At 50.8% G+C, this 17,973-nt stretch overlaps 1 protein-coding gene across 2 annotated transcripts in view; it reads right to left on the reverse strand.

Moving 5' to 3' along the window:
- Positions 1 to 17,973, reverse strand: part of LOC149338994 (uncharacterized) — a 102,852-nt gene that overhangs the window by 11,502 nt on the left and 73,377 nt on the right. Inside the window, exon 1 of one of the 2 annotated variants that reach the window (XM_089547846.1) lies at positions 1,006 to 1,192. The exons of the other annotated variant lie outside the window; for it this stretch is intronic. Coding sequence (XP_089403972.1) covers positions 1,006 to 1,192 — 187 coding nt within the window. Of the gene's footprint in view, positions 1 to 1,005; positions 1,193 to 17,973 lie in introns of those variants that run through there. 2 annotated transcript variants of the gene reach the window in all.

Consider the following 17,973-nt stretch of genomic DNA (forward strand, 5'->3'; position numbering starts at 1 on the left):
TTACCTGCGCGCACAAAATTCGGGTAAGAACGTCAAAACTATGGCAAACTGTGTCGTTGAGGTGCCAGGGCTTGTCATGTAGACACCTGAGGTGTCACGGAATCGCTTTTGATTTCAAGACACACATGGACTAAAAACTCAGGAAAACAGAAGATCGGCGACAAAATTAGTAGATATTAAAAGTGCGAATGGCTTCCATCTAACCTTCCTGCTTCGGTGAAAATTATTTGCTGCGTTCGCTTGTTTATATAAAAACCCATTACTGCCTTGAACTGGGCTAAGTATGCCTGAAATTAAAGAAACAAAATGTGTTCTGCGAGTAGCACATTCTGAGCAAGATGGGCAGTTATAAACCAGTAAAACTGTATGCAATGTGCTTTGAAGGGTTGAGACGAAAGCAGTAGAGCTGACGTCGACAAACCTCTCAATGATCTTCGCTGGCATGTTACGTTTGGCAGAGTACATTGAGTGTGTGAGCTAAGGGGATCTCTTTATTTTTCTTTTGCTACCAGGCATCATTTGGGGTTCATGGACGACGCTTTGGGCTTGTTTTTCGGGGCTACGCATCAACAGCAGAACCTCGATGCAGTTGCAGAATTTTGATTATGCCGTCGCAAAACTACAGAAGCTGAATTCGCACATAGCAATAACTGGTTTGGTTTATTAGGCTTTAATGTCCCAAAGCGACTCAGGCTATGAGGGAAGCCGTAGTCAAGGGCTCCGGAAATTTCGACCAGCTGGGGCTCTTTAACGAGCACTGACATCGCACAGTACACGGGCCTCTAGGATTTTGCCTCCATTAAAATTCGGCCGCCGAGGCCGGGGTCGAACCTACGTCTTTCGGGTCAGCAGCCGAGTGCCGTAACCACTGAGCCACCGCTGCAGGGCATAGCAGTAACTGGAAGCATGGAAAGGCACTGCCGAGATTATTATCCCCATCTTTTTCAGGTAAAAAATAACCCACAAAAAAAAGTACGTTGTGCACAGCACAAAGGCCCTGCTTACCTTTGACGCACCAGGTACCGCCGCACGGCTTGGGGCAGCATTCGAGACCCTGGGCTTCGCATTCTTCAGCTGTGCAAGTGCTGTGAGCACAGTCCGAGGCGTCCGCTGGCTCCGGGCACTTGGCCTCACTCACGGCTGTCAGCGAACCGGCGGCGATAATGACGAAGGCGAGGAAGAGTGCGTTCATCTTGACTGCGGTGCGTCCAGAGAAGGTGGCATGAAAGTTACAAGCCGCGGTGTGCCTTTTATGCTGCCGCCGTTGCAATGATTTGGGCAAGCAGAACAAGCGAAACATGAATTCGGCACACTTCCGGCGGCTCTGAGTCGCGATGACCCTGTCGAATTCCGATGCTTTTGCCCTTCCCAGAATAGTGAGCAGGAAAAAAAAAAACGACTTCTCAGAGCTAGTGCCGCTTCTGCAGCGTTGTGTTGCATGCCCGTGCTCGTTTCAATTTTGTTTTGATGCCTAGCGGAACAGGAAGGCAATGCAGCTGTCGCTCTGTTATCAGCACCCGGGCACTGACAGTGCTGAACTCAGTGTATAGCTGAGTCAAGTTAATATTTTTTATGCTTAATCGTTAGGTTTGTTTATTGTGTATTTTTCATGCGTCTTATTTTTTTGTTTCTCCCCTTCGTTCTGATTTAGTACCGTGACGCACGTACTGGAGTGCCAACAACCAGCTTTGTTGAGGGATACACGTGTGTTCCGTTATATAATTTTTTTCTTCTGTTCTTCGCTGAAGTAGTCCTCCATCGAATTTATCATCTCTGCAGTCTGAGTTCTTTTCTGAAACACGTGTGAGGTTTTAGGTTAACACAAATAAGGCACAATGATTAAAGCTGACAAGCTATGTTTTTACAGCTCGAAACATTTTTTCGAGCTATGCCATTTCAGTCTGAATGCTGTAATGCACATTTTGGCTGCACAAATTTCATGCATAGAAATTGGCAATTCAAAATGAGTACACCTTTCTGTTGGTTACCTGAACGTCTAACAACGTTGGTGAATATTGAGTTGCATGAATATGAAAAGCCACAGCCAGCTTTCCAAGACGTAGAGGCAGCTCCAGTATGAAAGGGAACATATGATGTGTATTTAATGAATTATTACTTCATAAGTGCGATTTGAAAGCTCATTTTTTTTCATTGTTCTAATGGTGTTCCCCGGAAAAACAAAGTCCACGAGACATTTTAAGCGTGGGTGAAGGAGGATCAGCATAAAAGGGTGAGGAAGTGCAAAAAAAACGTCGACCACAGTCGGATACAACTCAAGAATGCAGCGGCTTTTCTCCGTCAAAGGACCCCCCCCCCCCCCCTTCCAGCCAATGGCGTCGGCCGATTCTCATGACTGTGTAGTGTAACAAAGCAGGGAGTGGTAGATGAAAAGGGGTAATCCCTTCCTTGTGTGGTGTGGGATCGACCACTCTCTCCATCGTGGTGCCGTTACCTGAATTGTCACGCTAGCAAAACATGTAAACAATTGCATTTCCACCTTGAGCGGCGTTGGATGAAAAAGAATGCATTAAACATAAAATTGATTCAAGTACTTTTGTCATAGCTTTTCTAGCTTGCATGAGAATAAAATGTGTTTGAAGTTCATCTCCATATTTTTCACATTCAGGCTTATCTTGTTTTGTCAGTGGGAAGTTGTGTGTAAAGTGTGTGTGTGTCCAGTGTAGAGACGACACAAAATTCTTCTATAAAACGTTCCTAGTAGATCCATATCGTCAATTCCTTGAGAAGAGGCGAAATTCAGCTTGCGTATTTTGTTTTCCTGAGTTGTCTGCCATTTAGCCTTCATATTTCTGTCTACAAATTTAATACTTTTCTATCCAAGCGGCTTCGACAACATTGGTCTATCGATGGCATAACGACGGTGGCGAAAATTGGAGCTAGAATCGGTCCTTCATTGGTGTCAGTACGAATTACTACAATTTCCAAGCATGGGTCATCATTCACGACAGAAATGGGCCGATGTTCAGCCACTCTGATTGACAACAATGGCCCTCAGGTCACTCCCAGTGCACGGCTTAATATGCCCAAATAGCGGCTTTTCAGTTACTGGCATAACTGAAAAGCCGCTGTTCTACTGTCATATGTGAAAAGCTGCGCTTTTCAAGCGCGAAAAAAGAGCATTTTTGCATGACTAATTCGAAGCCTGCAAGCGACGCAGCTACGCTTGAAATAACCCTAATCATTTATTAAGTAGTGCTTCAACTGCATCTCCTGTTAGTGGAATAATTCACGAAGGGCACCACATTCATGCATCAGAATTGCCGGAAACATTCCGTATTTTTTCATAGACATTGTCGGTAATGTGCACACAGGTGGTAGCCTCTCCCCTTAATGGATGTCAAAACAACAACTTTGAACGACGCTTCCATTATTCGGTGCAAAGTTGGCCTGCAAAGTTTACCAAAGGCGTTGAAAGCCGGAGACTAGGGCACCTTTCTTTAGAAAAAAAAGGTAAACAGTTTATCTACGTCGTTTCGCATGCATACAACATGGCAGAGAGACCTTTCATTTGAAAACCACACCACATTCCTCTGACAGTCCACGGTTTTTTTTTTATTTCGGAGACAACTTGGCCAAATCAGCTGGAATCAGGAATTCAGTATTTTGTGGTACACCTGCAATTTGGAAGTCCATGAACACAGGTTTGGAGTTGTTAAACATACTATGACTGGCCTGTTGCAGTGAGAAGAGACATGTCTGATTCCCATCTTGCACAAAGGATAGGGGACCAACGTCTTCCTGAACACAGCTTGTCAGGCCACATGACAATCCTTGCCGCTCATTGAGATGATGGTGAACGTTCGGTCAATCCATTCCACAAAATACGAAAAATAAAGTTCCCACCATTGCGGCTGCATTCCTCTGTGCGCGCCGTTAAGCTAGACATTTTGCAATGACAGCTGGCACACAGAAGTCGTCCTAGCGTTTTTAACGCTTTCTCTTTTCTTGCCGGAGAAAAACAGTAGGCGCGTAGTCAGAACCATGCTCATTTTCGAACGCATTTAAAGATGAAGATACGGTGGTACTCACCTATAGCTACAGGCAGCAGACCATTCTGATGTAAGAATGTATGCGCAGTTTGTCAACCTTACTGTTTTTTTACCAGTTTCCGCGTTTCCAACGCAATCCACAGTTCTTGATTCGGCAGTGCAAAATTCTGTGTAGTTCAGATATTTTACTTCTAGTGCCAATTATTCCTGTAAAAAGTGTTCCTGTGATTTTTCCTTCTTCTGAAACTGTATTAACGTTATATCATACACTGTGGGAGGGCTTTACAATGGGGCACTGGGTCGTGCGCTTAGGCGACATTACGAAGGGTATTTTGAGGACATATAAATATGTAAACATGGTTCTTCTGTCGTTGAGGATGGCTTCATTTGTTTCGACATAGAGACTTTTTACGGGAGAGGTTATGTATTCAGGAGCTGAGAGACGTAAAGCAAGGTGGAGCACTGGGTTCAATCGTTTTAGGTATGACGGTCTTGCGGACCCACGCAATATGCACCCGTAATCTCGGCAAGAACGAAAACCTTGCGGTAAATGTGAAAAAGGGATGTCCTATCGGACCCCCACTACTTACCTGAGAAGACTTTGAGTAAGCTGAGAAATCTGGAGGCTTCCCTTTCGACGGTGTTTAAATGAGGAATGAATGTGAGTTTTTTTGTCCAAAGTTATTTTTAAAAATTTGTGTTTGTCTTTTACTGGCAGTATGAGTTCATTCAGATAAAGGGTCGGATTGGTATATAGTCCCTTCTAGCATTAGCAGAACAGCTGCTGACTTCTGCGTGGGAGACGTGAACCCATTTCCACCATTACTGTCAGTTGTATTTGTCTCTCGCATGATGATAGGCTAGAGGACGCACAAAAAATCTGGGGGTCGTCCGCATTGACTGAATACATAGTAGACTTTGGATTTATTTTCGCAACTGAGTTCTTTTTAATATGAAAAGCGTAGTACTTAAAACGCATCCCTGAGGCACACCGTTCTCTTTGTGAAATTACTTGAAAGTGTGACACCGAAACGTACTTGATATTGTCACGGGCGCCGGTAGAACGTTCTGTCTCTGGCGAGCACACTGGGCGGAGCACAGCCGGCCGACCCTAGCACCGAGCAGAAGAGGACGAAGTCCGGCGCGCGACAAAGGACGAAGACAAACCGCACGGGGGCGCTGGTAGAGTGTGGCATTGCCCCTCCCCTCTGGAAAGGCATCGACTCGATGGCTGGGATTGAGGGGGAGCCACGTGTGTGCGTGAACCGAGTCCCGGGCGCGGAACGTGGTGAGAGTTGTTTAGCGGGCATGGTAAGGCTTGAGTCTTGCGACGTGCACAATTTCGGATGTCGGCGGGCGTCTTGAAGAACGAACACTCCCTTGCGGGAGCACTTCATACGTAACGTCGCTGAGTTTGCGGAGTACCTCGTAGGGACCGAAATAACGGCGCAAAAGCTTCTCCGAGCGACCGCGGTGACGGATGGGGCTCCAAACCCACACTTGATCTCCAGGCTGGAAAATGACTTCGCGGTGACGAAGGTTATAGCGGTGAGCATCGACTTCCTGCCGCACGCGGGTTCGTTGCCGAGCCAGCCGGCGGGCAGCTTCTGCATGGCGAACGAATGCATCAGCGTCGGCAACGGATGGGTGCGCAATATCGGGCAACAACATCGTGTCCAACATAGTCACGACTTCACGACCGTGTACCAAACGAAATGGCGTGAACCCCGTCGTCTCTTGAAGGGCAGTGTTGTAGGCAAACGTGACGTACGGAAGTATTGCGTCCCAGTTCTTGTGGTCATCGTCGACGTACATAGAAATCATATCAGCGATAGTCTTATTGAGGCGCTCGGTTAGGCCGTTGGTTTGAGGATGGTAAGCTGTGGTCTTACGATGACTTGTGCCACTGAGCCGCATAACTTCCTGAGTAAGCGTGGACGTGAACGCTGTGCCTCGGTCAGTTAAAACAACAGAAGGGGCGCCATGGCGAAGGACTATGCTGATGATGAAAAAGTCAGCAATTTCAGCAGCAGTACCGCGGGGAAGGGCTTTCGTCTCACAATACCGGGTGAGGTAGTCGGTGGCAACCACAATATACCGGTTACCCAATGATGACGTGGGAAATGGGCCCAGTAAGTCCATGCCGACTTGGTGGAAAGGAATTCTCGGCGGAGCAATGGGTTGGAGCAAGCCAGCCGGCTTGAAAGGTGGTTTCTTCCGACGTTGACACTCGCGGCAAGTGCGCACATAACGCTTGACTGCCGCAGAAAGCCTGGGCCAGTAATAACGGTGACGAACTCGTGCCATCGTTCGAGAAAATCCGAGGTGGCCGGAAGGAAGCTCGTCGTGGCACGCCTGCAAAACGTCAGTGCGGAGCGCCGTTGGAACCACTAGCAGGTAACCAGAGTCCGTCGGGCCGTAATTTCGTTTGTAGAGGACGCCATCTCGCAAGCAAAACGACGACAAGCCACGCGCGAATAGACGAGGTGGTAACGAGGCGGTTCCCTCGAGATAATCGATGAGTGGGCGCAATTCCGTGTCGTCTCTCTGTTGTTGAGCGAGGGCGGACGTGGTCAGAGCACCAATAAATAGAGGGTCATCTTCGAGGTCATCAGAGCTGGACGGGATAGGAGCACGGGACAAGCAGTCTGCATCGCTGTGTTTGTTGCCCGACTTGTAGACAACTGTAACGTCAAATTCTTGCAAGCGAAGGCTCCAACGAGCTAGCCGGCCCGAGGGGTCTTTAAGATTCGCGAGCCAACACAGTGAGTGGTGGTCACTCACGACCCGAAACGGGCGACCATACAAGTAGGGCCGGAACTTCGTTATCGCCCACACAACAGCTAGGCACTCCTTTTCAGTGGTTGAGTAATTTGCCTCGGACCGTGACAACGTGCGGCTGCCGTACGCAATCACGCGTTCAACACCATCTTGCCACTGGACGAGGACTGCACCGAGGCCAATGTTGCTGGCATCGGTGTGAAGTTCCGTGTCCGCCTCGTCGTCAAAATGGGCAAGAATGGGCGTTGTTTGTAGGCGTTCGCGGAGCTTTTCGAAGGCGTCCTGCTGTTCCTGTGCCCAGACGAAAGGCTGATCGTCTTTTGTCAGCCGTGTGAGAGGCTCAGCCAGCCTGGAGAAGTCTTGCACGAAGCGTCGGTAATATGCGCAGAGGCCAAGAAACCGACGCACAGCTCGCTTATCAGTGGGAGTCGGGAACGCAGCTACAGCGGCCGTCTTGTCAGGGTCGGGGCTGACGCCCTCAGGTGTCACAACATGGCCCAAAAACTTCAGCCGTTGGTACGCGAAGTGGCATTTTTCGGGTTTTAGAGACAGACCGGCTGATCGGATTGCCGTCAATACTGCACTCAAGCGTTTGAGATGTTCATCGTAGGTCGCAGCGAAAATAACCACATCATCAAGATAGACGAGACACGACTGCCATTTGAGGCCAACCAGGACAGTGTCCATCATTCTTTGAAAGGTGGCAGGAGCGGTACACAGGCCAAAGGGGAGCACCTTGAACTCGTACAAACCGTCGGGGGTTACGAAAGCGGTCTTTTCACGGTCACGTTCATCGACTTCGATCTGCCAGTACCCACTGCGTAGATCAAGAGAGGAAAAGTAGCGGGCATGACGCAGGCGATCGAATGAGTCGTCAATTCGGGGCAACGGATAAACGTCCTTTTTAGTAATCTTGTTGAGGCGACGATAGTCGACACAGAATCGGAGAGTGCCATCCTTCTTGGCAACCAGCACAACGGGCGAAGCCCACGGGCTTGTTGACGGCTGGATAACCTCGTCGCGGAGCATTTCCTCAACCTGCCTCCGAATCACCTCCCTTTCTTTCGCAGACACTCGATAGGGGTTGTGTTGTATAGGCCTCTCGCCTTCATCAACTACAATGCGGTGTTTAGCGACCGATGTTTGCCGAACTTTAGAAGTGGTCGCAAAGCAGTCGCGAAAAGAGTCGAGGATCATGTGGAGGCGGTGTTTCTGATCGGCGGTTAGGTCGGGGTTCACGTCAGTCAGAACGGGGGCGTCAGACGTCGATTCATGGGTATCGTTGAGGGTAAAGGCGCAGTGGGAGACTGAGTCACTAATTTCATCGAAATAGGCTATGGCTGTTGCTTGCGGCAAGTGGCGGTATTCGGCGCTAAAGTTGGTAACAAAAAGCTGCGTTCGCATTCCGCGGAGGGAAGCAACACCACGCGCAACGCAGACTTGTTGACTCAACAGTAACGACAGGTTACCTTCCGCAATCCCGTGAGGCGTGCGTGGGTTGGAGCATTCCACCGTAATAAACAAACTGGAGCGTGGTGGTAGCGTGACATTGTCATCACACACGCGAAAAACAGGCCTGTCGGGCTCGCTTCTGCCGGCTGTGGCACACTGAGGTGAGAACGTCACGACAAGTTCGCGGAGGTTGATTATCGCACCGTGTTCTCGAAGAAAATCAAACCCGAGGATGAGGTCCTTCGAGCAATGAGCCAACACAGCGAAGCAGGCAATGAAGGTTACACCGCGAATCTCCATTCTAGCGGTGCAGACACCTAGCGGTGTCACCAGATGGCCTCCGGCTGTCCGGATGTGCGTTCCAGGCCAAGGTGTCAGGACTTTCCTCAGGACAGTCGCCAGACCACGACTCATGACGGAGAAGTCGGCGCCGGTATCTACGAGAGCAGTCACGCGGCGGCCATCAACGATGATCGGGATTTCAGCCGAAGCTTGGTCACCTTCGGAAAAACGCTGTGTGGGGGTGGTCGGACTTGGGGATCGTTCTCGCGGTCGAGTTGGTGCGTCAAGCGGAGACGTCTCTGGGCGTCGAAAGGTCGTAGCGGCGTGAGGTCGGAGGTCGGGTGGCATGCTAACGTCGGTGAGCGGAGGATGTTCGTCATTATGTCCAGTGACGGCGGCCCTACCTCCGGGGGTCGCCGTACTCAGTTTTCCCGGCGCGGGCTGGAGGACTGCCGGACGTAGGACTGGCGGGCTGGTGAAGACAACCGTCGAGGTGACGGTGACCTGGACTGACGTTGGGCAGTGGGTGCAGGTGGGACGTTGGCCGCTAGGTACTGATCGATCTCGCGGGGTCGTTCACCATAGCGTGGCAGGGGTGCGTCTGGCGAAAAGCCGCGCAGGCCAATCCGGCGGTACGGGCAGTGACGACGGATGTGGCCTGCTTCGCCGCAGTGGAAGCACAAGGGCCTGTTGTTCGGCGTGCGCCACATGTTTGCCTTCGTGACGGGTGGGCGGTCGTCTGGCAGCGCTGCCGTATACGGGAATCGGCGGGACGGCGCGGTAGGGGCAGGAGAGTAGAACGCCGGCGGTGGTGGCGCAGTACTTCGCAATGCCTCGCTGTACGTCATCACGTAGGGCGCTGGCGGTTGGGGAGGCGGAATGGGCTGCACCGTGCGGCGTATCTCGTCACGGACAGCATCCGAGATGGCGGTCACACTAGGAGGCTGCTCCACAGAGCGAAGCTTCTGCAGCTCTTCGCGCACGATGCTCCTGATGAGCTCTCGGAGGGAGGTGTTCTCATCCCCGGGCTTCGGAATGTGGCACTCCACAGCAGTTATGTTTGATGGACGGCCGTAGTGCGCAAACCGCTGTTGCAGGGCGCGCTCCATGCCTGCCGCTTCCTTCGCAAAATCGGCGACTGTAGCCGGAGGATCGCGCACGAGCCCAACGAACAATTGCTCCTTCACTCCCCGCATCAAATGGCGCACCTTCTTGGCTTCAGACATCGAAGGATCAGCGCGGTTGAAGAGCCGGGTCATGTCCTCCACGAACATCGCCACGCTCTCGTTTGGCTGCTGCGCCCTCGATTGCAAGGCCAATTCAGCACGCTCCCGCCGTTCGTTGCTGCTGAAGGTATGCAGCAACTGCCGCCGGAAGTCTTGCCAGGTGTGGATGGCGGACTCGTGGTTTTCGAACCACGTCTTGGCGGCGTCCTGGAGGGCAAAGTAAACGTTCCGAAGCTTGCGGTCTTCGTCCCACAGATTAAATTCAGCAACCCTGTCATACCCGTCCAACCAGTCCTCCACATCCTCAAACTTGTCACCATGAAACGACGCAGGCGTGCGAGGCGTATGAAGAAGTAGCGGTGGCGAACTCACAGATGGCTGGAAGGTCTGGCTGGCCACCGTAGAGGTCATCGTGCGGGATGGCGCGGTGAGGGGTTTGTACTCGGGAGCTAAGCCTTTCAAGCGGCGGCTTGACTTGTGGACAGGTGTCGTGTCCAGGGGGTGTGGCGGAGCGCTGGAGGTTCCTGGGACCTCTTCGTACATGGATCGTACCCCGCAGCTGCACCAAAATGTCACGGGCGCCGGTAGAACGTTCTGTCTCTGGCGAGCACACTGGGCGGAGCACAGCCGGCCGACCCTAGCACCGAGCAGAAGAGGACGAAGTCCGGCGCGCGACAAAGGACGAAGACAAACCGCACGGGGGCGCTGGTAGAGTGTGGCAATATGAACGGGTGGACAAAAAGTCGCTCAAGCATTTGAGTATTCTGCCGCGGATGACGAGGTGTCCAAGATCGCGCCGAATGCAAAACTTTCATGTGGTGTCATAGGCTGTCTCTAACTAAAAAAAAAAGACGGAAGCAGGATTGTCTGTGTATACATGCTTCTCGGACTGCGTTCTTATGGTGATTATAGGCTTTTTGGCACAAAGTCATCTGAGGCCAAGTAGCGCCAAACACATATACAAGTTTTTTGGTCGACTCAGGCTGAAATATGGAACATGTTAAAACCAACACAGGGTGTATAGGGCCTAAGAGAAGTAAATATGTCCATGAGTATAGCTTGTCAAGAGGGTTTATAAGACAGGTGGAATGGCCTAAAGTGGTATATATTGTGACGAAGACGAAGCTGGCAGTGGCGCGGGACGGAGCGCCCGCGCTAGGCCAGCGGCCATTAAACCATCTCATAGCCATCGTCCACCACGCCTCATTCTTCGGCTGGCCGCCGCGTAACATTTGGTGTGAGGTGCGGGGGTCCCTTCATTGCCATCCTGGTCACGGAGCTTCGGCGTCCTGGGCCTGCCGTGGACGTCGGCCGTGAGTGCCTGGTCAGCGCCGCACGGCCGTGCCCCAGCCCGCCCGACCTGAACCGACCTCGACGCTCACCCCAGCCCCGTCCCCCGCCCGGACCACACTACACGACGACCCAAGACCCGACGGACCCAAGGCCCGACGGACCCAAGACCCCACCGACCCAAGACCCCACTGACCCAAACGTGAAGACACCGTCCCCCTGCCTCTGCCGTTCGGTGCGTCCAGAGACCTCGGCCGTCAGCTCCTGGCACCCTACGGCCCGGATGCTTCGTGGACCGGGACTCATTTTCTCATCTTTCTCATCGTGGCGGCCAGCACTGCACCATCTTCTACATATTGTTCGATCCTTCACTCAAGACCATCGCCATTCCGCCGTCTGTTCGTCACCGATCGGGACGATCGCTCGGAGGCCCCGGGTAGTGTGACGAAGACGAAGCTGGCAGTGGCGCGGGACGGAGCGCCCGCGCTAGGCCAGCGGCCATTAAACCATCTCATAGCCATCGTTCACCACGCCTCATTCTTCGGCTGGCCGCCGCGTAACAATATCACCTAAAAAAGCGCCGTTCCTGATTAGAGAGAAAAACACCGAAGGATCGCCGGGCAGCGCCAGTTCAGGCGTTCCCTTAAGTTTCGGCTCCCTTCGAACGAATAAGTGTGGACATAGTCGGCCCGTTGCCCACCACTTCCTGAAACAGGTGCATACTAGTATTTGTAGATCATCTTCCGATATACGCGCAACCGATGCAATCCCATCTCGAAAGTCAGACACGGTTGCACGAGCGTTTCTCGAACAGAGCTTGCTCCGACATCGATCTCCAAGGCAATTCTTAACAGACCGAAGAGCCAACTTGGTGTCGCGGCTAACGAGGATAGTATGCAAGCTGCTTAAGATAAATAAGAGGCAGGCAATACCATGCCATCCCGCTTGCAACGGCACGGTGGAGCGATTAAACCAAACTGTGACTGGGTTCAAGTTGAATTTTGTCGCGCGCGACCAGCGTGACAGGGACTTGTGGCTCCCCTATGGAATGTTTGCATACAATTCCGCAGCGCATGAAAGTGCGTGCGACAAGCCGTTCTTCCTCCTATAGGCACCCTGCGCATCTAACTCAAGCGCGACGCGCGCGCCACTGGCGGCGGCGCGCGCGTCCCTGTCAGGAAGGCGGGGGCAGTCCGACAGCTCCCGCTGTGTTGCGCGCGCTGTCGCGAAGCAGTTGTACGCCTCCTTCTCGAGCACAAAATGGCACATAACAGCAGCAGGACACATTGCTGTGTTGTAGGATGCAATAATACATATATAAATTCGCCTCGAACAAGATTTTATGGATTTCCAGCGCGACGTTGGGAGGCGGCCCACCCTTCGCGACGGGCAACACGCGCGCGCGGTTTCTGGTCAAACAACGGTCAAACCCGTGCGGAATACGCTTGCTTGACTCGTGCATTACCTCCTAGAAAGGTTTCTGAGTCATGGCAAATTCAGCAGACTCGGAGGAATGCTAATGGCTCTCTGGGAACCCTTCCCTCTTCTTGCACCCACGATTTCCGGTCACTGACTTGGCTGTCAACAATATATGTAAGCTTAAAAAGCCACGCCGAAACTCGCCCGCAGTCACACCTGAAGGAGCCGAAATTTTGCGCACTAAAGAATCGTTTACCTTAGTTCCAGTTATGCGCGCAATCCTTGCTCGCTTCCACTGCGCCTTGTCGTCCAGCGTCTTTTTCGACAGTTAAAGGCACGTTTTAAGGGGCAATGGCAACATGTTCCTGATAAATCTTTGCTCCACATCTGAAGGACTGGGTCATAATTTTCTACAATAAACATATATCTAAATGTCCAATATTCAAGACACTTGAAATTAAACAAAGCTTGAAATGAAATTCCGCTCCTTGAGCAGGAGCTTTCGGCAAGAATGCTGCATGAATTACCTGGGATACTCCTTTTTTTGCAGAATCCGAATCAAACAGTTTGACGTTATCCGCATGACTTTCAGTGCGCACACCGAAGGTAGCGGCAAAAGAGAATGTTATGAAGTGAGGTTTGCGTCGTTCGCTCAAAAACTAGAGTTTCCTAATTACCTTAAATGTTATGCCGCCTGGCCGTCTTTGAAAGTTTAGGGCAAGCCTTTTTAAATGCAGGAACACCCCAGGCTTGCGGGCGGCTCGTTTTGGAGAGCGTTTCACACCGCTCCAAAAACACAGCCACGGCAGCAGCGTGTTTACATTTGCCTGCCTTGCAACTGCAGCTCGCGGCAACAAGCTATCTACTGGAAGATAGCTACATAAAAAAAAAACTCAGTGAGAGTGCAGCGCTGACAGGCATTAGATAGAAATATTTCTTAGCATTAATTTGATCGTTTTCGGTGGCGCAGTGATGCTTGGCTGCGCAATGCACCGAGCTGCTACTTTGCTCCCGTCGCACACCACCTCTTTCACATTGTGTACATGGCCTGCTTCAAAAAGCTTCGTTCCTTTCCTGACGTTCGCTCCTCGAAAGAATTTTTCAGCCTCAAGAATGAATAGGTCAAAATCCCGCCTCTACGAACAACGGCAGCCGCTAGCAGACGCCATCCCTTCGCATTCGCGGGGCGAGCCTTCCTGACAGGGACGAGGAACTGGCCGCGCGGGGGAGCTGAACGCAGCCTCGACGGTGGCGGTGCCTGGCGGGTGCAGGTTGCCTATACGACAGAGACCAAGCCAGCCCAGCGAGATACCAGGGGGTCCCCGTCGCGTCCCATACGCCTGACTGCACGGCTATCAGGTGGAGCTGGAATCACCATTGCAGGCTGCAAGGGACATCGCAAGGGAGACTTTGAAGAAAGCGGCGAAAAGAAGGAAAGAGGCGAAGGATCGCGGTGCCAGAGACACGCCGCCCCATGCAGGGGATAGCCTTTACATCGAGAACTGCGAAGGGCACACAGGGTTAGCTAGAAAGCTCTGACGAAGTGGAGAGGACCATGTCAGGTTGTCGAGAAGCTGTCTCCAGTAACCTTCAAAATCCAAGACGTGAACCTACTCGTGATCACGATGCATGCAAATCGCCTCTAGTTGGCAGCAGCTCAGTAATCCCATATGAGCGACGTGAAAGCCAAGATTTAAATGGGGACCGCACTGAGGGGAAGCGCGCACATAGTTTGCAGGAAAAGTCTCTCCTGCATTTGTTCCGCAGGCGCAAGGGGTTATGGCAGGAATGCCGCTTGATATATTTATGCACTACTGGAAGACGAAGCGCACAAGGCGTCCGCGCAGGTAACACATGAGGAGGCGCGTGCTACGAGCCCCGTAGAGTCCCAAAGCACACAAAAAGGTACAGACCTACGTGGCACGACTTGTGAATGCCGATACCAGTGAATAAAGCAGAAAGCTTAATCGGGCTAATGGCATCTACCAAGCGGAAATGGGAAATGGTTAGCTCTGCACTATTTTGCAGCTAATAACAATGTTAATGTCCATAAGCTAAGACTGGAGTTGCGAGACATCGGAGTCTTTGTTTTGACGACGTAGTACCTCTGCAGGAGAGCATGCACTGTTTTATAACATAATTGTCATCCTTTCTCGACACCTTCACCCTTTTTTCTTCGTTTTGGTTGTGCCATGATCACGCTGTAAGTGGGAGCTCCTTTGTAAATATGGTAACACTTATGTCACCTAGTTTGAACTAAAGGCAGAGGCTTAGGTGCTGGGTTTCATGCATATATATGCGCAAGTTCATACTCGGTGATACGCGCAGTTGTGACTGCCGACGCGTGGTGTTCTGCGAAAATGCTATGCGGAATGAAAGAGCGTGCTTCGAGGCCACTCAAAGCGGCTTCGGTGTATGAACATAAAATGTTCGGAGGACATTTTTTCGGACGGTGAGCAAGTGTGACAGTGCGCCGCGCTTCTCAGCAAGATGGCTATCTCAGCGACATCTTCGCTTTTTGAGACCTCGGACAAACTTGAACAACAGACTGCAAGCGCCAGGAATCTCCGGTTGTCGGGGTCCAAGGCTCAGTACAGGTCTGAAGGTCGACAGCTGGTCCTTCATCTTTATAAGCATTCAACTGGTCAAGCACATCTCTCGGCAAGAGTTACAGTAGAAAAGGCACGAGCCGGTTGTAAAATGAGGGAAGACGGGTAATGCCGCAGTCGCTTGCGCTGAGAGGAAGGCGAGGGAGCCGCGCCAGTCCGGAAAGAAAGATCTCCGGAATGGACGGGAAAAAAATGAGAAAAAGCCAGCAAGTTTTGGTGGCGAGGAAGGCCCGAGACCACACCGCTGGCAGTCGGTTCTCTGGTGACCGAAGCGCCCAGACCATCGACGTAAAGGGCAAACCTGGGCGATCGAACAGGGTGCACTCCACAGCCCCTCCTTTCTTTCTGATGAAGATTCCGGCGCCAACGCAGCAGCATATATGCTTGGGTACCCAAGCCTCTGCATCATGTACTCGCTAATATGTAGTTCTTTAATATATCTGTTTTTTCCTTAAGTCAAACGGTGTCTCTATACTTCTCCGTCTCGTGTGGACCCACGCAGTATGTGGGGCGTCACAATTACTTGGAAGAAAGTTGTGCTTATTTCCCGTTATCATTGCCTACACATAGAAATACTGTTGGCATGATCCGCATTACAACGGGGTGCATAACCAGAAAAGAGGATTCGAGGCGTGAAAAAGTACCTTGGATGCTTTACTCAATCTGTCTGATTTGCTTTAGCTGAAAACCTGATGATTTTTTTTCAGAAAACGTACTAAACGAAAGCAAACTGCACAAGTGATCTATTCGATGGAGGCCTAATAAAAGGGCAAATAAATGAATACACGTGTCTCCCTTGAAAAAGCTGGTTGTTCCCACACAGGATGTGAGTCAAGGCTTTAAAACAAACCGAAAGAAAACCTGCTTTTTAGCAACAGAAAGCTGCTACTTGACTGAGCTATACGCCAAATTCAGCAGTGTCAGTGCCCGGGTACTGATAACATAGCGGCAGCTGCATTGGTTTCCTGCTCTGCTGCGCAGGAAAACAAAATTGAAATGATGATTGAATTGGTTGGTTTATGGGGTTTAACGTCCCAAAGGGACGGAGGCTATAGTACATGCATTCAAAAACCTGCTTTTTAGCAACAGAAAGCTGCTACTTGACTGAGCTATACGCCAAATTCGGCAGTGTCAGTGCCCGGGTACTGATAACATAGCGGCAGCTGCATTGGCTTCCTGCTCTGCTGCGCAGGAAAACAAAATTGAAATGATGTTTGGTTTGGTTGGTTTATGGGGTTTAACGTCCCAAAGGGACGAAGGCTATAGTACATGCATTCAAAAACCTGCTTTTTAGCAACAGAAAGCTGCTACTTGACTGAGCTATACGCCAAATTCGGCAGTGTCAGTGCCCGGGTACTGATAACATAGCGGCAGCTGCATTGGCTTCCTGCTCTGCTGCGCAGGAAAACAAAATTGAAATGATGTTTGGTTTGGTTGGTTTATGGGGTTTAACGTCCCAAAGGGACGAAGGCTATAGTACATGCATTCAAAAACCTGCTTTTTAGCAACAGAAAGCTGCTACTTGACTGAGCTATACGCCAAATTCGGCAGTGTCAGTGCCCGGGTACTGATAACATAGCGGCAGCTGCATTGGCTTCCTGCTCTGCTGCGCAGGAAAACAAAATTGAAATGATGTTTGGTTTGGCTGGTTTATGAGGTTTAACGTCCCAAAGGGGCGAAGGCTATAGTACATGCATTAAAAAATCTGCTTTTTAGCAACAGAAAGCTGCTACTTGACTGAGCTCTACGCCAAATTCGGCAGTGTCAGTGCCCGGGTACTGATAACATAGCGGCAGCTGCATTGGCTTCCTGCTCTGCTGCGCAGGAAAACAAAATTGAAATGATGTTTGGTTTGGTTGGTTTATGGCGTTTAACGTCCCAAAGGGACGAAGGCTATAGTACATGCATTCAAAAACCTGCTTTTTAGCAACAGAAAGCTGCTACTTGACTGAGCTCTACGCCAAATTCGGCAGTGTCAGTGCCCGGGTACTGATAACATAGCGGCAGCTGCATTGGCTTCCTGCTCTGCTGCGCAGGAAAACAAAATTGAAATGATGTTTGGTTTGGTTGGTTTATGGGGTTTAACGTCCCAAAGGGACGAAGGCTATAGTACATGCATTCAAAAACCTGCTTTTTAGCAACAGAAAGCTGCTACTTGACTGAGCTCTACGCCAAATTCGGCAGTGTCAGTGCCCGGGTACTGATAACATAGCGGCAGCTGCATTGGCTTCCTGCTCTGCTGCGCAGGAAAACAAAATTGAAATGATGTTTGGTTTGGTTGGTTTATGGGGTTTAACGTCCCAAAGGGACGAAGGCTATAGTACATGCATTCAAAAACCTGCTTTTTAGCAACAGAAAGCTGCTACTTGACTGAGCTATACGCCAAATTCGGCAGTGTCAGTGCCCGGGTACTGATAACATAGCGGCAGCTGCATTGGCTTCCTGCTCTGCTGCGCAGGAAAACAAAATTGAAATGATGTTTGGTTTGGCTGGTTTATGGGGTTTAACGTCCCAAAGGGACGAAGGCTATAGTACATGCATTCAAAAATCTGCTTTTTAGCAACAGAAAGCTGCTACTTGACTGAGCTCTACGCCAAATTCGGCAGTGTCAGTGCCCGGGTACTGATAACATAGCGGCAGCTGCATTGGCTTCCTGCTCTGCTGCGCAGGAAAACAAAATTGAAATGATGTTTGGTTTGGTTGGTTTATGGGGTTTAACGTCCCAAAGGGACGAAGGCTATAGTACATGCATTCAAAAACCTGCTTTTTAGCAACAGAAAGCTGCTACTTGACTGAGCTCTACGCCAAATTCGGCAGTGTCAGTGCCCGGGTACTGATAACATAGCGGCAGCTGCATTGGCTTCCTGCTCTGCTGCGCAGGAAAACAAAAGTGAAATGATGTTT

This window comes from Amblyomma mixtum, chromosome 6 (assembly GCF_055824585.1).
Source record: "Amblyomma mixtum isolate Tamu chromosome 6, ASM5582458v1, whole genome shotgun sequence".
Classification (NCBI taxonomy): Eukaryota; Metazoa; Arthropoda; class Arachnida; order Ixodida; family Ixodidae; genus Amblyomma; species Amblyomma mixtum.